This window comes from Chiloscyllium punctatum, chromosome 16 (genome assembly GCF_047496795.1).
Source record: "Chiloscyllium punctatum isolate Juve2018m chromosome 16, sChiPun1.3, whole genome shotgun sequence".
Classification (NCBI taxonomy): Eukaryota; Metazoa; Chordata; class Chondrichthyes; order Orectolobiformes; family Hemiscylliidae; genus Chiloscyllium; species Chiloscyllium punctatum.
In genome coordinates, this window is record NC_092754.1 from 10,338,590 (window position 1) to 10,361,357 (window position 22,768).

At 41.8% G+C, this 22,768-nt stretch overlaps 1 protein-coding gene across 9 annotated transcripts in view; it reads left to right on the forward strand.

Annotated features, from left to right (window-relative positions):
* Nucleotides 1-22,768, forward strand: part of agrn (agrin) — a 513,439-nt gene that overhangs the window by 444,638 nt on the left and 46,033 nt on the right. For all 9 annotated transcript variants that reach the window (XM_072586197.1, XM_072586199.1, XM_072586200.1 and 6 more), the window contains 5 exons: nt 5,720-6,067; nt 8,126-8,318; nt 9,664-9,879; nt 12,404-12,633; nt 17,166-17,300. In XM_072586197.1, the coding sequence (XP_072442298.1) occupies nt 5,720-6,067; nt 8,126-8,318; nt 9,664-9,879; nt 12,404-12,633; nt 17,166-17,300 (1,122 nt within the window). The remainder of the gene's footprint in view (nt 1-5,719; nt 6,068-8,125; nt 8,319-9,663; nt 9,880-12,403; nt 12,634-17,165; nt 17,301-22,768) is intronic.

The following is a 22,768-nucleotide window of genomic DNA, read 5'->3' on the forward strand; positions in this document are numbered from 1 at the left end:
TCCAACAACTTGCTCAACACCAATGTAAGGCTCACTGGTTTATAGTTCCCTGGCTTGTCCTTACTACCCTTCTTAAACAGTGGCAGCATGTTAGCCAATCTCCAGTTTTACAGCACCTCACCTGTGACTATCAATGATACAAATATCTCAGCAAGAGGCCCAGCAATTACTTCTCTAGCTTCCCACAGAGTTCTAGGGTACACCTGATCAGATCTTGGGGATCTATCCACATTTATGCGTTTCAAGACATCCAGCTCTTCCTTTTCTGTAATCTGGACATTTTGCAAGGTATCACCATCTATTTCCCTACATTCTATATCTTCCACATCCTTTTCCACAGTAAATACTGATGCAAAATACTCGTTTAGTATCTGCCCCATTTTCTGCGGCTCAACACAAAAGCCGCTTTGCTGATCTTTGAGGGGTCCTGTTCTCTCCCTAGTTACCATTTTGTCCTTAATGTATTTGTAAAAACCCTTTGGATTCTCCTTAATTCTATTTGCCAAAGCTATCTCATGTCCCCTTTTCGTCCTCCTAATTTCCCTCTTAAGTATACTCCTACTTCCTTTATACTCTTCAAAGGATTCACTCGATCTATCTTGTCTATACCTTACTTATGCTTCCTTTTTTTCTTAAGAAAACCCACAATTTCTTTAGTTATCCAGCATTCCCTATACTACCAGCCTTCCCTTTCACCCTGACAGGAATATACTTTCTCTGGATTCTCGTTATCTCATTTCTGAAGGCTTCCCATTTTCCAGCCGTCCCTTCCCCTGCGAACATTTGCCCCCAATCAGCTTTTGAAAGTTCTTGACTAATACCATCAAAATTGGTCTTTCTCCAATTTAGAACTTCAACGTTTAGATCTGGTCTATCCTTTTCCATCACTATTTTAAATCTAAGAGAATTATGGTCACTGGCCCCAAAGTGCTCCCCCACTGACACCTCAGTCACCTGCCCTGCCTTATTTCCCAAGAGTAGGTCAAGTTTTGCACCTTGTCTGGTAGGTACATCCACATACTGAATCAGGAAATTTTCTTGTACGCACTTAATAAATTCCTCTCCATCTAAACCCTTAACACTACGGTAGTCCCAGTCTATATTTGGAAAGTTAAAATCCCCTACCATAACAAGTAGGCATACCTTACAAGTTTGTTTCTCAATTTCTCTCTGACTATTTGGGGGTCTATAATACAATCCCAATAAGGTGATCATCCCTTTCTTATTTCTCAGTTCCACCCAAATAACTTCTCTGGATGTATTTCTGGGAATATCCTCCCTTAGCACAGCTGTAATGCTATCCCGTATCAAAAATGCCACTCCCCCTTCTCTCTTGCCTCCCTTTCTATCCTTCCTGTAGCATTTGTATCCTGGAACATTAAGCTGCCAGTCCTGCTCATCCCTGAGCCATGTTTCTGTAACTAATATGATACCCAGTCCCGTGTTCCTAACCATGCCCTTAATTCATCTGCCTTCCCTGTTAGGCCCGTTGCATTGAAATAGATGCAGTTTAATTTATTAGTCCTACCTTGTCCCTACCTGCCCTGACTGTCTCTGTTCTCAACTATACCAGTCTCAGATTGATCTCTTTCCTCACTATCTCCCTGGGTCCCACCTCCCCCCCCCTCACTTTTTAAAATCCTCCCAAGCAGCTCTAGCAAAATGTCCCTGTCGGCATATTAGTCCCCTTCCAATTTAGGTGCAAACCGTCCTTCTTAATGCAGGTCACGTCTACCCCAAAAGAGATTTCAATGATCTAAAAATGTGTATCCTTCTCCTATTCGCCAGCTCCTCAGCCATGCATTCATCTGCTCTATCCTCCTATTCCTTCCCTCACTAGCTCGCAGCACCGGGAGTAATCCAGATATTAATACTCTTGAGGACCTCCTTTTTAAATTTCTGCCTAACTCTCTGTAATCTCCCTTCATAATCTCAATCTTTTCCCTTCATTTGTCATTGGTTCCAATGTGGACAATGACATCTTGCTGGTCCCTCTCCCCTTGAGAACATTATGCACTCTCTCTGAGACATCCTTGATCCTGACACCAGGGAAGCAACACACCATTCTGATTTTTCGCTGCTGGTCACAGAAACGTCCATCTGTACCTCGGACTAGAGAGTCCCCTAACACAATTTATCTCTTGGAACCCGACGTATCCCACATTGCATTAGAGCCAGTCTCAATATCAGAAACTTGGCTGTTCATACAAAGTTCCCCTAAGAATCCATCACCTCCTACATTTTCCAAAACAGCATACTTGTTTGAAATGGGTATAGCCACAGAAGACTCCTGCACTAGCTGCCTATCTCTCTTACCTTTCCTGGAGTTAACCCATCTATGTGACTGTATCTGAGACTTTCCCCCCCTTCCTATAACTGCCATCCATCACATACTGTTGCTGTTGCAAATTCCTCATCGCTTCAAACTGTCTCTCCAACCGATCCATTCGATCTACTAAGATTTACAACCAACAGCATTTATTGCAGATATAATCCATAGTAACCCTTAAATTCTCTTTAAACTCCCACATCTGACAAGAAGCGCATATCACTCTACTAAAGTCCATTTTCGCTCCTTCACAATCTACAGACCCAGAAAATAATACCGTCTTGTTCCTCTACAAAACACTGCCCCAGGTTGAATTAATAGTTATGGCTTAAATTTTAAGTTTAATCAAGAGACATACCTGAAAAAACATATAATCAAGAAAGAACCCACTCTACTCACTACTGCAGACTTTCTGTAGGTCACACTTAAAACACTTATCTGCTTCTGTGCTGTGAACTTCGCCCAAACAGTTCCTCCAAGATCAGTTGTGAATTTCACTGTTTGTTAATTTTCCCAGACGCGCTCCGATGTCCAGCGATACATGAATTCAAAAGAGCAAAGGCAGTAACTGTGTAGGTTCACTGCTGTGTCAGTTTATTTCTCTCTCTCCTGCACTGACCTCGCCATGTGCTTCCTTTGTCTGTTCTTCTTCCTTTTAAAATGCTCTTGTTTTGACTTTTTTTTCCCAAAGTTCCAAAGCAATGCAATAGCATATAAAACAGTAATTGCAGCTCCTGGGATTCAAGGAGATCACTTCCAGCACCTAAAATGCCTCAATAAAGGAGCAACTGTTACAGCCAGAAATTTTTCCAGTCCTCCATCTTGGATTACCCAGAATCCTCATCGAGGTTTACAGCACATTGTTTTTGACTGATACGGACACAATCATACAGCTGTTCTCATCCCGTATTCCACCACTTGGCCCATAGTGTTGTCTGCCTCGCCATCACAAGTGCATTTGTAAATACTTCTTAACTGTTCTGATGGTTTCTGTCTCTATCTCCCTTACAATAAGATTCCTCTCACCTTCTGGGTATAGTTAAAGGTTAGAGTTAGAGACAGGTGAGAAGGAGGCAGCTTGTTTCCCTTGCTTGGGGAGTCTAAAACAAGGGTCACAGTCTCAGGATATGGGATCGGCCATTTTGGGCTAAGGTGTGGAAACACTTCACCACTCATAGGGTAGTGAGCCTGTGGAATCTGCTACCTCAGAAGACTGTGGAGACCAGGTCACTGAGTATGCTCTAGAAAGAGATTGATACATTTTTATATTTTAATGTATCAAGGAGTATGCAGCGAAAGCAGGAATCAGCCATGATCATATTGAATGGAGACAGCAGGTCCAAAGGACTGAATGACCAACTCCTGAGTTTCTGAGTTTCTATGTTATTAATTACAGAGACTATCAGGAGTCAGAGATGGCACATCTGTCTTCATCTTAGCTTTATCTAGGGTCCCTTTCTCCACTGAGTAGTGCTCAATGCAACTCTAATATTAACTCTTCCAACACCATTACCTTTGATGCCATTTATGTTCCACACAAGCCTATGCTGAATCTAATCTACTTATTTCATCGACTTTGTTCCTTATAAACCAGTGTCGAGTATTTGTTTGTAGATTGTATGTGAACGTTTATTGCCCATTCCTAATTGTACTTGAGGAGGGGAATGCCAAAGCACACTGTAGACTGCAGCAGTCTGCATGATGTCAGGTGCACCCATACTTCAGTTGAGGAATGGGTTCCAGGAATTTGACACAGTGACAATGAAGAAATAGCGATATAGATCAAAACCAAAATTCTATCACTTAAATTCAACCTAAATTTCCTTACATGCATCTATGCTATTCACCCCAACCACATAGTGGAGTAGCAAATCCAACATCCTCATCATTCTCTGAGGAGAAGCATTAAACCTGAATTGTCTACTGGAGTTATTTGTTAACTTACATTTAATCTCATGGATTTTGAACTCTTCCACTCTCTGTGTCCATCGTATAGAACCCTTTATAAATTTAAAACTCCCTGTTGGGGCATCTGTCAGTGTGTCTGTTAGAAAATGATCTTCAGACTGGTCAATCTTTTCAGATAGTTATAGCATTTCAGTTCTGTGATTGTTCTTGTGAATCTTTTCAGTTCTTTCACCATTGCTTTACATTTGATGTATGATACGGAGAGCAGAATTGATTGCGGTGCTGTACATCTGGTCTGACCAATGTAGTCCCTGGTACTGAATATCAGGCGCTGTGTGTGGAAGTCAGCCAATCCAATACCATTCGTTTTGAGATGAATTTTGGCCCCTACATATATTTCATGCAGCTTCTCTGCTTTTGAATTGAGTTCCTCTGGCAATGTGCCCCAGTGTTTTGTTTCGTCTTGGGTATCTTCATCCCTCAGTCTTTCAGATGAATGATGCATTGCAGCCTTAATGTGGGTAGGACTCTCAACTTCATGTCAGTTTGGATATTGTGCTGTATTTCACAATCGTGTGTTGCAGAGATCACAGGCTCTAAATTATTTATTGAGGTTGTCACCTAGAGGAAAGGTGCATCCTCGACCTGTGCAGGTATTTGAAGTTTTAGTAATCTGTGAGAAAGAGAAAATCAGGCTCTACATGATAAGTTGAACAGTGTTCCCTTTGTATTAGGCGTATGTTTTGTTCCTCAGTCTTTGTTCATTGCTGAAGGCAACAGCCTAATGGTAATAGCATGATACTATTAATCCAGAGACCCAGGTAATGCAACAAAAATAGAAATTGCTGGAGAAACTCAGCAGGTCTGGCAGCATCTGTGGAGAGAAAGCAGAATTGAGACTTTGAGTCCAATGACAGAAGCTCAGTTCTGATTTAATTATTCTGCCAATATATCTGGCGAGGGAGGTACATTTATCCAGTCAGTTTTTTTCTCCTTAAAAACTGAGGAACTATTAATCTTCAAGCTGATAGTATTACACCAGCTGCCTGTTTCCTTTCTGTATCAAATCATGTGGGTAATAAAGAGGCTTACTTCTTGTAGAGCATCTCTATCCTACCCAGAGGATCTACAGTTCAGACAATAAATGAATGTAGCGTGAGTTTTGAAATGGAAACTGCAGAAGTTCCCCTAAATTATTATAATAGATGGCTCTAAATTAAATGTGAAAAACACGTTCTTAATTTTAAAATGTACAATATTGTGTTATAATTTTTGTCTGCTAGCACTCCAGAGAACCACATGGAATACTTCGCACATTAAAGGTGATATATAAATGGAGGTGGTTGTTATAATTAACATCTGACAGGTTTATGTAAATGCAATGTACCATGGTGTTTTTAATTCTGCTGCCAAACATTACGGGGCCAGGTGGTTTAATTCAGTTTGTATGTAGGTTTTCCTCTTTGTTTTTTTTAACTGTAGATTTGGCACCAGTGCTGTTCACAACCACCAGCACAACCACAGCAGCCACAACAGTGCCGGTAACCACAGCGTCCACACTGGTCACCCTCCCACGGGCAATCACCAGGAGGCCGAACTTTCCCACTAGGCGGCCCGAAGGGACTTCCACGACTCTGACAACCACGACAAAGGCAGCAACCCCAAGGCGACCCCTTCACTCCAAGGACACTCCTGCCAAGCTGCCAGATGTCTACCTTTCCAAACCTTGTGATTTGCACCCTTGTCTCCACGGAGGCACTTGTGAAGATGATGGGAAGGATTACACTTGCAGCTGCCCAGCTGGAAGGGGAGGAGCTGTTTGTGAGCAAAGTAAGAACTGTAAAACTCCATAATGGGGTCTAAATTTCTCTCAACAATGTGTTTAAGGATAAGATATTTTCTTTACCAGAGGTGGATTCTCCCCAGTTTTTCATCTCTTCTGCTGACGATGGTTACTCTCAAGTTCTGAAGATCCTTGAGGATTTTGTAAATGTGACTATTAACCATTGATGAGCTTTGTTCATGCATCGGAAGCAAAAGCAGGAATCCTTGGAGAAGCTCAGCTGGTCTGGCAGCACCTGTGAACAGGAAGCAGAGCTAATGTTTTGAGTGCGGTGACCCTTCTTAGAGCTCCAGTTAATGTTAACTCTATTTCTCTCTCCATAAGTGCTACCAGACTGCTGGGTTTCTCCAGCAATTTTCACTTTTGTTTCAGATCTCCAGCATCTGTAGTTCCTTGTTTTATTTTAATGACGGGAGGCAGCTTGGCGGAACAATATTGAATTATCTCCTGAAAAGACGTTCAATCTTGTCTGTTATTGTTGTGGAAGCAAGAATGCTCATTCTCACTCTGCATACCTCTGCCTCAACATTCCTCAGCTTTGATGAGTTCTGAGTATTGGCTGTAATCAGCTTCTTTAGCATAGAGCAATGTTTGAACTCGAGACTTTGCCAACTTGCATTATTTTATTAGACAGCCCTTTTCATTTTCTTGGTTTCTCTAAATGCCATGTCTGGGCCCAAAGATTAGGGAAGTTGCTAATTTCTAGATTCAGCCAGCAGAGTTGCATGACAGCCTGAGGAGCTAAACCTTCCTGTATTCCCCACTTCTTGTGGGAACGTGATGAACCTTTGGGAACTACCTCCAAATGGCAGTATAATTGAAATCAGGAATTCAAACCTGTGGGACCTCTGCAACAAACCTGTGTCCCCTTTCCACTCTCCAGTATCCCTAGTCCCGACTGTGTTAGTGTGGTGCATCTTAGCTCAGTGTGCAAAAGGTGTAGCCCTTTTTTTTCTTGTCAATGTTGTTGAGAAGCCATAGAAAAACAGAGACTAACCAGAACCTTTGATGAGTTAATTTTATTTTACTAAGTGAACCAAATGTTAGCATTTTGTTTATCTTGTAAGTAAAAAAAAGCATTAATCTAATTGAGTGACATCTGTGCCACTGTTTCAAAGAGAGATTCAATTAGTCCAACTCTTGTACTCCCCCCACAGACCTGCACATTTTTCAATTCCATTTAATGGCACCCTTTGCCCCTTTGTGTTTTCTTCTGTGGTTAGTAGGTAAATAAATTTATACATTTTGAATATGCTGCAATTGAACTATGTCTTATTGTCATTTTCCATACACTTTGACCTCATCAGGTACTTGCCCTCGACAAACTCGATGCTCGCTAACCTACTAATTTTTTTTTGTTTTGCTGAAATGGTATCCATACTGATTCATCTCATTATCATCAATTGTATTTTTGGACTGAAATTCTCGTTGAGCTGCGATGCTACTTCAGAGGTTGCCTATTTAATGTTGTCACATACAATTCGCAACTTTTACAGTAAATGCCTTTTCATTTGAGCACACGATAATCTTTTTTGTGAGCTGTAAAGAAATTGGAGCAATGTTTTTCTGTATCAGAATTCTAAATCTCCCAGAGTGTGTAATTTAGTCTGTGTTCACTATATCACCACTGTTCTTGGTTTGAGAGAAGTCAAGGAGATAAGGAATAAACAAACTTATCAAATTGTAAAGTATGCTTTAGATGTTGGACAGCTAAATGACGGAACATGTCATTAATGCAATGTTCACAACACACACATTTGGCAGCCAATTGGCATGTGTAATTCTTATAGTTTTTGCATTGAGGATTATTGCAAAAAAGAGTAATCTTCAAAACAGATTCTAGATTTTAGAATGAAAGCAAAAAATTAAAAACAAAACAAAAATGTATCTCCATTTCTTTTAGTAGTAACTGGTATGTAAAATCTTTTAAAGTCTCTTTTTTAAATGTTAACTATTTGGTTCATCAAGTTATTGTAAGTAATTTTCAGAAATCACAGTCATTGCTAATACTTGAACGCTGTTAAGATCTGCTTTGTTTTATACAGCAATCGTATACCATTTACCTGAGTTTGGAGGCAAGTCCTACCTGGCATTTAAGACAATGAAGGCTTACTACACAGTACGTATTAATCTAGAATTCCGTGCGTCTGACCTGGATGGCTTACTGCTGTACAACGGACAGAAGAAAGGCAAAGACTTCATCTCTCTTGCCCTTGTGAGGGGCCATGTGGAGCTCAGGTAAGACTACATTCCTGTGAAAAGAAGCAAATTGCTTAAATAAATTGGTTCAGTTTCTAGTTATTGATTTTGATCATTTTAAAATAATGTAAAGCATGATTTAAGCAGACCACTCCCTTTGCATTGTAAAGATGCAAATTCCATTGTAACCATATATATTACGCACATATTCCACTGGATCCCTATATGTTGGGTGGCCCTATTAGGTTTTCAAATAGGAATATAAAGAAATTTATCTTGGCCCTTGAAATGTCAACCCTTTATTCTCAAGGCTTTGTTGTAAAAATTACACTGTATATATTATTTTGCTTCTAACACTGGAATACTACAGATTAATTTTTACTGTGGTCTCAGAACATCAGAGCCAAGCCATTTCAAAGTATTTAATGATCTGAATGTTGTAATAAATGTTTTTAATAATCTACCAGATGGCAGAAAAGGCAAAAACATCTGGCCTGTTTAAAATATAACTGGATGGTATGCTGGGAGATTTAAGATACTAATTGGATGAGTCTCAATGGACCATATTATCTTTTCTCACCTTTGACTTTCCTGGTATTGTTCTTTTGTTCCTACATGAACAGGTTTATCTTTCTAACGATCAGCCTATTTTATATCCAGGCATTCATTCATCCCTCATTCTTCAGAGTCTGTTCTAGATATGTACTGCTTATAGGAAAGGAAAGGCAACAATTTAATTTTATGGAGCAAGTTTGTATTTGTGCCTTTTATTACAGCACTTTAAAGAACCCTGCTTGAATTCATCTTATCAATATCTCTCAACAGTTTAAAAACTTTGAACATATTCCAAATGCATTTTTCCTTCAGTTGGAACAACAGTAATTGTGTTGGCTAGTGAATTTCACAGAGGTTCAGAATGATATTTACTTTTCATCCCTCCCATGTTGACACCCTTCACGTCATCATGTATAGCCCAGGGGAGAAATAAGAGAGGTCACAACAGTGACATGAAACTCTCCATCTCTCTCTGAACCTTTTAACAACTTCCTCAAAACCAATTTCTTTCTTCATGATATCGGTCAATGTTTTCAACCTCTCCCTTTCTTGCTCAGTGTTCATTTTCCTTACACTTATTTGGGAAATTTCTTGAAATTGTTGCTCTTGTTATTAACTGTTGCAGATCTGAGGCTGGCAAAAGTCAGCAGTAGCTCTTATTAACTAGCTAAGGGAATTTGATATCAAGTTGATAAACGTTGCAAGGCAGCAACTGCATGGGATGTCTGAGTAAACCATCTCTGAGTTGAGTTGCAGGTTGATCCTGGATTTTCAACCTATGACTGTTTTTTGCGTATTTGTCAATTTGCTTCATTCTGAATCCCTACAGGTTCAACACTGGCTCTGGAACTGGCATCATCATCAGTAAAACACTGATAGAGCCTGGGAAATGGCACCAAGTGGTTGTGAACCGTAACCGACGTAATGGAATGCTATCAGTGGACGGTGAACCACATGTGCTTGGGCAAAGTCCTGATGGAACTGATGGACTAAACCTGGACACTGACCTGTTCCTGGGAGGGGCCCCAGAGGATGAAATGGCACTGTAAGTGTTTTCTATGACCCCCCCAGGAGGTAGCATTTCCATTCAGAATGCCCTGTTGCTTGAATTCACTGTGTAACTGCATGTTGTCCCCACAACTCCAGAAACACTTGTTGATCGGATGAGACGTTAAACTGAAACCCTATCTGGCTTCTTATGATGGATGTATAGGAATCAATGACATTACTTCAGTGAAGAATGGGGCGCCTATCGCTGGTTATCACAATATTGTTTGTAGTACAGGTCATTCCGCTATAACACGCGTTTCGTTAATGCGGATTCGCTGTAACGCGATTAACGAATTGGGGACACCATTTCTAAAGCATGAACATTTAAAGCGTGTGTTGGTTATGATATGATTCCAACCCCATTAGTTTAAATGGTCCTGCTATTAACACAAATTTCTTAACATGGGATTGCATGAGAATGGAACTGCCACATTATAGCACAACCAACGGTACTTCGATAAACAAATTTGAGTTCCCAAATTTCCTACATTACATCTGTGCCTACCCTTCAAAAGTATTGCGTAACAGATAAGCTGCTGCTGAGTATCACTGTGGTTGATGTGACATTTTCTATGGTCTCTTATAGTTTGGATATTCTAACTCAGTCCAGGCCTGTAAAAGCATCTGGGAATGTGTAGACCTTTTCTATGGCGTGTTGGGGTGTGCAAGCCTCAACTTGTTTCCCCTTCCTGTTTCTAGTGATTCAATAACGTAATACTTTGCTGAGCATTGTAAAACCCTTTGCTGGAGTGGCTTGATGTTTGTTGGTGGGAGGGGAACAGGAGGAAAGAGGAGAGTTGGTGTTCAGCTTGTGCTTGGTTAAGGTTGTTTTCTGCTGTACTGCTCCACACAGCTTTACTGTCAATGTCATGAGTGAACCTGAGAGAATAGAGTTCAGAGGGCGACAGGATAGAATGAGGGAGGGAAGTAGAGAAGATAAGCAATCTGATGTCACACTGCTGGTTCTCAACAACACAGTCTAGATGGGTTAAAGTGTCAAGAGGTTTTGGGGCATGGGGAAGGACTGAGTTCCAATGGAGACGGAATTCCTGAAATCAGGAATTTGGCCCTCTGTTGGAGGAAGATTCCATTTTCTTGATTTGCGCATGGGATACTGGTGTCACTGGCTAGGCCAGCATTTATTGACCATCCTCGATTGTCCAGAGGGCAATTAAGAGTAGACCACATTGCTGTGGGTCTAGAGTCACATGTAGGCCAGACCAGGTAAGGATGACAGATTTCCTTCCCTAAAGGGTGGCATGATGGTACAATGGTTCGCACTACTCCCTCACAGTGCCAGGGATCTGGCCTTGATTCTGGCCTTGAATGACTGTCTGTGTGGAGTTTGTATGTTCTCCTCATATCAACACAGGTTTCCAGCAGGTGCTCCAGTTTCCTCCTACAGTCCAAAGCTGTACGGGTTGGTTGGATTGGACTTGCTAAATTGCCCGTAGTGTAGGCCAAGTGGGTTATCCATTGTAAGTGCAGGGATAGGATGTGGGTGAAACTGTATTTGGGTGAGATGTTCTTCTGAGGATCAGTTTAGATTTACTGGGCTGAATGGTCTCTTTCCTCTAAAGGTGTTAGTTCCCCAACAATCAACAAGTTTCACAGCCATCATTAGATTCTTGGTTTCACATTCCTGCCATAGCAGGATTCCAATCCGTATCTTCAGACCATGACCTGGGCCTCTGGATTAATAGTCTAGTGATCATACCACTAGGCCGTCACTTCCTCAGTGGGAGCAGAGATGAAAACTTCAGAAGAAATTAGGTTTGGCTTTAAATACTTTGAGGTTGGAGTGTAAGAAGATGAAACTGATGCTTTTTCCAATTGTTTAAGTACGGTGAGGGGGAGGTCGTAATGGAAACTCAACAAGAGGTGAAATTAGGAAAAGGAATAGGGATCAAAAAAAGCACATGGAGTATCTGGAGGAGTGTTCGTATCCCAGAATTACTGGAACCACTAACCTGACCACCTGCACTGATGAATAATTAGCAATTACTGGATGGCAGTGGATAAGAGGACCTTTCTAGATTGTTTTTTTTCTCCAAGATAAAGATGTGAGATCAATAGTACAGACAGACTGGCACAGATCAGGCAGAGGAGCTGGTTCTTTCCTGAGGTATACATGTCTATATGTTCCCTGATTGAATTTGCAAGCCAAGTCACCAAGGAACACAACATGGAAGAGTGATGAGAATAGAGCTTCCTGCATGAATTTTGAGTAAAGTTACAGCCGGTATAAAACTCAGCCTGTCAGGTAGTACCTCTGGAAGGAGAAAGAGGATTAAAATTTCAGGTTGATCAATTCTGGTGAAAACTCAGCAGTCTGAAATATGAACTCTGCTTTATCCCTTGTCTGTCCAGTCAACTGTTTCATGGTGTTTTATTTGGATTTTATTCAGCATCCTCTGTATTTTGATTTGGATTGTTAAATACCTGACCTTCTGTTTCTCATTGTGTCAATCACCTGAAACAATTCTTATGTTTCACAAAAATTCCTCCTATTTTTCCAGTGTTACAGAGAGAACAGCAGCAAAGAAAGGACTGAAGGGCTGTATCCGCCTGCTGGACGTCAATAATCTGGTCTACGACCTTGAGGAAACAGGCAGTGATGTCCTGTATGGCAGTGGTGTTGGCGAGTGTGGGAATAACCCCTGTCAAAACAACCCATGTAAGAATAATGGCAAGTGCCACGTAAAGGAAGCAGAGATGTTCCACTGTGAGTGTGACAGTGGGTTTTCAGGTAACAACCTTTGGCAATTAAGGCAAGACAGTAAACAAAGTTCTACTTCTCACAACAGGTAGCAAAATCATTCTTCTTCTTCAGGGAAGCACAGTGGTTCAGTGGTTAGCATTGCTGCCTCACAGTGCCAGGGACCCAGGTTCGGTCCCAGCCTCGGGCGACTGTCTGTGTGGAGTTTGCACATTCTCCCTGTGTCTGCATGAGCCCCCTCTGGGTGCTGTGGTTTCCTCCCACAATCCAAACTTGTGCAGGTTAGGTGATTTGCTAAATTGCCCATAGGTTAGGTGCATTAGTCAGGGGAAGTGTAAAGTAATGTGTCTGGGTGGGTTACTCTTCTCAGGATGAGTGTGGACTTGATGGGCTGAAGCATGATTCTCACACTATGGGAATCATAGAATCTCTGCAGTGTGAAAGCAGGCCATTCGACCCATTGAATCCATACCAACTCTCAACCCACCCAGAGAAATAGATACTTTGATGTAGTTGTGGGTATGTTCACCGAGCTGGGAAGTTGATTTGCAGATGTTTCATTCCCTGTCTCGGTGACATCCTCAAGGCTGTGCTGTGTCTGCTGGAATTTATTTGGTTCTGTTCCTGCTGCTTCGGGTTGTTTGTTGTTGCGGTCACTATATTGGGTCGAGGTCAATGTTTTTGTTGATGGAATCCATGGATGAGTGCCATGCTCCTCAAATTCTCTGGCTGTTTAGCTTGTCCTACTATTGTTGGCAGTAGGAACAGAACCAAATAAATTCCAGAAGACACAGCGCTTCACAGGAGGCTCCAAAGCACTGAAGATGTCACCAAGACAGAAGATGAAACGTCTTCAAATCAACTTCCTAGCTTGGCGAATATACCCACAACCACGGCAACTGGCACCCAAGCTACAAATCTTTACACAAACCTTGAAATAGATAGATTCATGGTTAGTCAGCCCATCAAGTCTTGTTCACCAGTCAACCATGGTTGACATGTTTCTCAGCTTCATTCTCCTGCCTTCTTCCTGCAGCCCTCAATCCCCTTACTAATCAAGAACGCGTCTATGTCTGTCTTAAACACACTCAATGATTTAGGCTCCACAGCCTTCTGCAGCAATGAGTTCCAGAATCACCACCCACTGGCTGAAGAAATTCCTCCTCAGTCCGTTCACTCTGAGGCTGTGTCCTCAGTTCCTATTCTCTCCTACTAGTAGAAACATCTTCTCCACATCCACTCATTCTAGGCCCCTCGTTGTATCAGTTGCAAAGAGATCACCCCTCATCTTTCTAAACTCCACCAAGTACAGACCCAGAGTCTTCAACCGTTTCTCATGTGACAAGCCCTTCATTCTCAGGATGGTTCTTGTGAACCTCCTCTGGACCCCCTCCAAGGCCAACACATCTTTCCTAGATAGGAAGCCCAAAACTGGTCACAATATTCCAACTGTGATCTGACCAATGCCTTATACAGCCTCAGCAGTAAACCTCTGCTCTTATTTTCTGGCCCTCTCAGAATGAATGCGAACATTGCATTTGCCTTCCTGACCACCAACTATACCTGCATGTTAACCTTAAGAGAATCCTCAACTGGACTCCTAAATCCCTTTGTGCTTCAGATTTCTGAAGCTTTTCCCCATTTAGGAAATAGTCCAGGCCTCTGTTCTTCCTAGCAATGTGCATAGCCTCACACTTTCCCACATTGTATTCGATCTGGCACTTCTTTGCCCACTCTCCAAGCCTATCCAATTCCTTCTGCAGCTTCCCTGCTTATCGTATTTAGCAGCTTCCATGTGGCACTGCGTCAAAGTACCTTAACTTTAACAGAGCCCTAATAAGCTCTAACTAATTCATCCAGCCGCGTCTTTGTTCAAAGCTTTCCTTAGTCCTTTCTCTTACTAATCTATTAATTAACTAGGATATGTCCCTGGCACAAAGATTGTCTACATGAACAGCAGACAACAGAAAGTACATGCATTCTTCAAGAGCTGAACATTTGATGGCGTTCTGAGTGTGTCAGCACATAGCAAACAGAAAAAGTCCATCAAAGAGTACAATTAAAAATGAAAGTCTTGTGCACATTGATACTGATGACTCAATTTCCAGAAACTCAAGACTCCAAGCTCTGTGTGTTTACTAATTTATAATAACTGTCCCTTTTTCAAAAGGAACTGGATGCCACAATTTGTTGAAGCATTGTCCTTTGTCAGTGGAACTTGGGCTTGATGGAGTTAAGACAGATGGAATAAAAATCTGTCCTGTATATATCGGTTCTGCTTGGTCCATGCCTGAAAAATTCCTGGTAAATGACAGCTCACTGCCGAACACTTCCAAAGTCTGATATGAGTTGTAACCAAAATTACATTCCTCATCTGTAGAGACCACAAAATTGTCTGATATTGGGAACAAAACATGACAACTTGGTGCTGGTAGACAAACTCACCACTGTTGAATTGAATACACATTGCTGAGGTGGCAGTAGGTCAAGCCTTACTTCATAAGGTAACCTGAGGAAATCAAGGGATGGGGGTGAAGTGCAGAGTTGAAGTAGAAGATCAGACACAATCAGAATGAACGACAAGCAGGCTCAAAGAGCTGTTTGACTTTTTCCTGGATCTATTTTAGGTTTAGATTAAAACCCCTACAATGTGGAAACAGACTCTTCAGCCCAAGAAGTTCATACGGACCCACCGAAGAACAACCCACTTAGATTCACTCTAGACTTACCCCTGACTAATGCACCTGACACTATGGGCAATTTAACATGGCCAATTCACCTAACCTGCACATCTTTGGATTGTGGGAGGAAACCAGAGCACCCAAAGGAAACACACACAGCCATGGGGAGAATGTGCAAACTCCATACAGATAGTCACCTGAGGCAGGAATTGAACCCAGGTCCCTGGTGCTGTGAGGCAGCAGTGCTAACCACTGAGCAACCGTGCCACTCCTTATGTTTTCGCTTGGCTATCTCTTCCCTCTGGTCAGATGTGGTACTTTTTCGGATATAAAAACTGAAAAAGTGTTCCTTTTTCAGAATGATTTGGAGGAGCTGGTGTTGGACTGGGATGGACAAAGTTAAAAATCACACAACACCAGGTTATAGTCCAACAGGTTTAATTGAAAGCACTAGCTTTTGGAATACAGCTCCTCCATCAGGTGGTTGTGAGGAGCAGCGGTCCAAAAGCTAGGGCTTCCAATTAAACCTGTCGGACTATGACCTGGTATTGTGTGATTTTTAACTTTTTCAGAACTGAAGCATACCACAGTACAGTACTTGGGTTCCTGAACAGCTGATAAAAGTAGAAAATGCCCTTTGAACAGAAAACACTTTCACTCCAGACTTTCTTTCATCCCTGCTTTTGTTCAGGCTTCGCAAAGAATTCCACTTTTTAGGGTCATAGAATTTGACAATAGAGAAGGAGGCCATTTGACCCATCGTGTCAGTATCAGCTCCCCAAAGAGCGAGGCAGTTACTCCCACTCTCCAGCCCCATCCCTGTCGCCCCCTAAATATATATCACTTTCAAATATATATCCAGGTCTCTTTTGAAACCCCCCTGGAATCCACTTCCGCCACTCTCCCAGGCAGCATTCTCAAATCTGAACCACTTTCTGGGTAAAGAAGTTTCTCCTCATCTCACTCCTAGCTCTCTTGCTGACAATTTTGAAACTGTGACTCCTAGATACTGACATGCCAACTGGTGGAAACAGAATATTCGTCTTTAATTTGTTCAGAATTTTGAACATCCCGAAAAGGTCACCTCTTATCTTTCCTCCAAGGTGAAAAAGCCCATTTTTCTAAACTTTCCTTGTATTGAAAATTCCTCATTCCTGGTATCATTCCAGTAAATCTCCTTTGAACTCTGTCCAGGGCTCTAACATCCACCCTTAAATAAGGTGTTTAGAACTGAACACAATGTTCCAAATGTGGCTTGACCAATGATTGGTACAGGTGTAGCATCACCTTTTATACTCTGTGCCTCTACTTATTAACCTAAGGATCGTATAAGCCTTCTGAACAACTATTTCAACTTGCCTGACCACCTTCAGAAAATCATGCACATTAGTCCCAAGGGCCCTGTGTTCCTGTACTCCCCTCAAAGCTGAACCATTCTTGCCTCACATTTCCCTGATTGAAATTCATCTGCCAGATGTCTGTCTATTTTGCCAACCTGTCAATGTCCCTCAGACATCATTCAGCATCATCCTCAAAATTCACTATTCTCCCTAGCTGAGCATCATCTGCACATTTAGAGGTTTTGCCCTCAATGCCCATCTCCAAAACCATTTGTAGCTGTGATAACCTATTATTTTCAATACTTTGCCAAACCAGCTACTGAGCTGCCCAATAGGAAGTCCACACAAGCGTTATTCACGGGTCACTGTCTTTACCTTTTTTTCAAAAAATCTTAGCATTTGCTTAAGATTCCTGAATATTCATTGAAAATTTCATAATGTTTGCATAAATTCCTGAATGTTTGCTGGTGTGCATAATATAGGTTAGAACTGTAAGATGCCAGGATGCAACCAATGCAATATAATTTGATAACTTTTGCAGGAGCAACATGTGCAGATGAGCACAACCCTTGTGACCCCAACCCCTGCCACCCATTAGCAAAATGTTTGGTGCTACCTGAAGGCGGAGCGAAGTGTGAATGTCCAATGGGACGTGAGGGAGACTTCTGTGAAAGAGGTAACATCTAGTGCTGTATTTTCAAATCGAGCAAGTGATAAACCAGCCAGCAGCAGCGGCCTTCAGTTCAGTGATCAGTGTTTTTTCTTACGGTTGGAATACAGATCAATCAAAGCACTGATTATTCAGTCAGAAGCGCTTCCATTAGAAACCAGCAAGCGATCAAATTGAAAATATTAGTGACACATTGATTGGTGATGAAAGGTTTTCTGCTCACGTGCAACTGATTTCATGGTTTCTTTCATCGCCTTTATGAAACTTGTGTCAGCTGAAAGTACAAACACAGGCGCTGTGAATAGACGTATTGGATACAATCACTATTGCTTCTCATGAAAAAAGAGATTTAATTTTGGATGCTTCTTGGAGATTTGAGGACAGAGTAGAAAATTGACTTTACATATCAGCTAGAATAGCCTCTCTCTCATCCTAGCTCTGGTTCTCTCTTTCTTGGTCTTTCACTCTTGTATTCTCTCTCTCTCGCTCACTTTCCCCCTCTCTCTCTCGTCCTCCCTCTCTCACTCACTTTCTCCTCTCTCACTCACTTTCTCGTTTTCTCTGTCATTCTGTTTCTCACATTCTCTGTCTCTCTTGCTCCCTCTCCTCTCTCACTGTCTCGTGTTCCCTCTCTGTTGTTCTGTCTCTCATTTCTAGCTCTGGCTCTCTCTTTCTCTCTCTTACTGTCTCGCTCACTTGCGTTTGCTCTTTTGCTCACTTTCTCTCCATCTCTCACTCACTTTTTCTGTCTCACTCTCTTTCTCATTTTCTCTCTCATTCTGTGTGTCACATTCTCTCTCCCTCTGTTGCTCTCCCCCTCTCCTCTTTCACTGTGCTCTCTCTTTCTCTCTCTCTCTCTCTAGTTCTCTTCCACATTCTCTCTCTTTCTCATTCTCTCATTCTACTCTCTCATTCTGTTTTGGTTGCACACACTCTCACTTTCTCTCTCTCGTTCTCCCCTCTTGGGCTCCTCCCATTCTCTCTCTGTCTCTCCTTGCATTGTCTCTGTCCTCTCATTTTCTATCTGTTTCTGTTACTCTCTCTTGCTCTCTCTGTCTCCCAATGACGAGCTAACAAATGTAAGTCTTTTTTTTTGGAAACATGAGGCTGAGTAATTGACTACGTGCTGTCGAGGCTCAGAAGTATCAGCCGAGAAACTGTTATTGGGCTAGGAAACAGAGATAACAGATCGTGGCTCTCTTTTGGCTTACAATCTTGGAGAAGCTGGTATTGTCATCTTTGCAGCAGAGGAAATTGAGGGGGGATTTAATCAAAGTGAACAAGATTGTAATAGTTTAGTGAGAATAGATGAAGGAAAGTTATTCACATTAAACTAAAGGTTGAAGGACTAGGACTGAATGAAAGGTTTTGAGTTCAGGATGCAGCCTGGGCTTTTTTATGCAGCAAATGGTGATGACGCAGAATTCACTGCCTGTGAAGGGAGGAGAAGACAGTGAACAATTTCAAGAGGAGACCGGTTGGGATCTTGACAAAACTGAAGGACTAACGGGATGGAGCACTGAAAGAGGATATTTTGGCTTGCTGTATAAGGAATTGACTTGGACTCAATGGGCTGACAGGCCTCCTTTGAACCATTATCACTCTATGGCAATCAACAAATTGGAGGTTGAAGAAGAAGAAAGGACATTAATGATCATTTTATACTGCAGTATGACAGATTCCTATGTGACTTGGACCCTGTAGTAGAAACTGGCTGAAACTGAATTTAATTCACTGTTGCTTGAGCTTTGCTTCATTTATCAACCCTGAATCCTTGAAGGCTTCTCTCCAGTTGGCTGCCCCAATCAGCAGATCAAGTTAGGTTGAACATTTGAAGGAAAGATTAGTTAAATCCTGCAGTGATAAAGTCAGTTTACAAGTTAATTGTATTTTACTCAATGCATACCTGATGTATTTCTTCAAAATGTCCGTGAATGTGCTGCTGTGGGGAGAATTATTTGAGAAAGAGGATAACAAAAGTGAAGCCTCCACAAAAGAATACAATTTTGGTAGGTTTAAGAAAGGCTGGAAGCTTGGGCGAAAATTGTGGTCATTGTCTTGGATCTGTGTTCGCAGCTCTTGCAGTTCTTTACTTCATCAATAAGTGGCGCTCTAAGCTCATTTCGAAATGCTATTTGTTAAACACTAGCTCCTGACCTACTTCCAGCTTGGCTGGATTTTCATAGGAACTGTTTTGTCCACTGAAAGCGAATTCAAGGAAATTCTTCCTGAATACAGAAACATCTAGTGTTCTAACAGTTCAGATATTCAGAGGTGTGTTCTGCTAATGGAACACAGGGACTGGGGGTTCTGAGGCTTACCTGAGTTCCAAGGTTGTACCTTATCTCTGAGCCAGGATGCTTAAGTTAAAAGTCCCACCTGCTTCAGGGGTGTGTAATACCGTCTCTTCATATGTTGATCCCAAAAATATCTACACTTGAATTTGCAGTCAGGATGATTTTGCCACTGAGAACATTTGTGCTCTTTGCACTGTCCCTGTTTTAATCAGTAAGAACAGGTTTCTGGTAGCTGAAGTGTGACTTAGGTTTATGGGACTTTCCAGATAAAAAGCCAAATAAAACTGGAAGACATGAGAGCAAAAGTGAGCCATTCATCCCATTGAGCCTGCTCTGCCATTCAATGATATCGTGGCTGATCTGATAATCCTCAACTCCACTTCCCTATCTTTTCCTCATAAACTCTGATTCTGTTACTGATTAAAAAATCTGACTATCTCTGCCTAGAACATACCTAATGACCCAACTTCTACAGCCCTCTGAGGCAAAGTATTTGATAGATTCACTACTGTCTGACAGAAGAAATTCTTCCTTATTTCCAATTTCAATTGGCGACCCCTGATTCTGAGTTGCGCCCTGTAGTGCAAGGTGCTGGTGACTGCATCTGGAGTACCATGAGCAGTTTTGGTCCCCTCCTTTAAGGGAAGGTATTATTTCATTCGAGGTAGTTCAAAGAAGGCTCACTAGGGTAATCCCTGGCAATGGGGGGGATTGTTTTATGAGCAAAAGTCAAGCAGTTTTGGACTCTACTCACTGGAGTTTAGAAGAATGAGAGATGATCTCATTGAAACATACAGGACTCCTTAATTTAAAGAGGATTGACAGAGTAAATGCTGAGAGGATATCCCCCTCATAGGAGAATCTAGGACCAGAGGACATAGTCTCCTGCTCCTTTCCCAAGATTGTTTTTTTTCCAGAAGTGTTCTATGAGGCAGAGTTGCCAAAATGTCTGGGTTGAAGAAGTTATTAAGTTTTTAAACAAACACTTGTACAATGAAAGGGGAATGGCCAGTTCTCCCAGCTCAGCTTTTCTCTGGTTTTAGTTTGAGCATACAGTCAGTCACCTTTGAGGAAGAAACAGCTACATGGAAGAAGGTGTTCCATGCTGAATCTCTCTCTCTCTCTCTCTCTCCTGTAAGATCCTGTGTTCAATTTTACCTTCTTTGCCAAAGGGTGTTTATGGGGATTGTTGCAGGTAATTGGAACAGCATCATTAAGTTGTGATAGAGTCATATGGATTTTTTAATTATTCTATATTCTGTGTGTTACTCAGTAATCTTGCAAATGAATTCTGTTTTGCTTAAATCTAAGTGGTTGGGCCAGCTGCATCACTCCTGGAATATCTACCATGCACCTGCTTAAAACAACTAGAAAAGTTAGGGTCTGGACTACCTTCTTGAAATGTTTTGAGGGGGTCTGGCCTGGTCCATAACACTTAAAATAAAGGGGTGTCAATTTAATACTGAGAGGAGAGGGAATTTCTTCTCTCTGAGAGTTTGTGAGCCTTTGTAACTCTTTGCCACAGAGCTGTGAGGGCAGAGTGTATATTAAAGGCTGGGATAGATTCTTGATCAGTCAGGGAATCATAAGTTATGGGGAAAGGGGAGGAAACTGGACATGAGGAGCTTTGTCAGATCAGCCATGATCCTGTTGAATGGTTGAGGAGGCTTGAGGGGCCGAAAGGCCGCCTGTTGTTCCTATTTCTTATGGTCTTATGGTTCTAGACTTTTCCACAAGGAGAAACACTCACCATCTTACCTGTCAAGTCCCTAATATATAAAATGTATAGTTCCCACAGTGGGCAGGAGAGATTCCCTATCAATCATTTCTAAAAAAGCTACATAAACGATAAAGCAGTTTGAATTCATTTATGCTCCTTCTACCCTTTGCCTATTTAAACTGATTACTTTGAGTAACTACTCTAGGTTGCATTTAACATGCTACTTAAGGCCTATGAAACCTGTTCAATGCTTCCCCAAGAGAATGCAGAGTGCCAAAGAACTGACACGATTCAAGGCAGCATGTGCTGAATGATAAATGTCATTTGAAGATATGCTAAAAGAATTAATATTATGTTTTTGCTTCAGTGATTATTCTTCTATTGATAGAGCTCAGGGATAAGAATATTCTATATCATCTTAACAAAACCTTGGAAGTGCAGCTGAATACTCAGAATCCTTTCAATGAAAAGAAATTGATCGATTGAAGGGAACTGTGACTGAAATCTATTTCTCTAAAACATGCAGCAAAATGGAGATTTATCGTTGCTTTGTGGCAATGTGGAATAAGTGGTGTGAAAAATATTGCGGGCACGGAATGCTACTTTCTTTTCAGCAGCCGTTGGAAATTGTTGCAAGTGACAATTTTCCTGTAAGAACTGGGACAGATAATCAAAGCATGAATGGAGCTCAGCCACAGGGGATATTTGCAGTGAAAGCTGTTCAGGTAAATAGGAGCAAAATTCTGTGGATGCTGGAAATCTGAAAGAAAAATAGGAAGTGCTGGAGAAACTCAGCAGGTTTGGCAAAATCCATATAGAGAGAAACAAAGTTAATGATTCGAGCCCAATATGATGATTTTTCAGAACACTGTACATTAGGCTACGGTGTCTCAGCTGTTGATCTGAAAGCCAGTGGGAGTCCTGTGATTTTGAGGGGAATGTCTTCCTGAATTAAATACAAGTCAGGCACATAAGGTGGCCAGTCGGGGTTGTTTCCTGGGAATATACAACCCTGGGGATTGAAATCCCACTTGTGTGGAATAAAGGATTAATTAAACACTTTCCTGAGGAGTAGCTATGAGCACGTGTGTAAAGAGCTTTGACATCATCACATTCAATCTCAGGGAACAGCAGCCTGAGTCTAGAGGATCCCAGAAGAAATCCTTGCCTTATATCCCTTGTCTATTGTTGCATTCAATGCCAACATCCAATTACAACAGGTCACCCAAGCCGGTCAATCATGGGCCAGCAGCTGCTTACTGCCATCGGCGCCACTGGGAGTGTGGTGGTGACTTCTGGCAGTACACCCACCAGCGGTCAGGAAGTAGCAAGATTCTCAGGCCACAGCTAAGGAAGGGAGGATGGGGATGGTAGGGGCAAGGATTGCTGTCATGGTGCTGGAAGAGAGCGCAGAATGTTAACCCACCCCCCCAGGAAACTTTCAAACCCTCAACCAC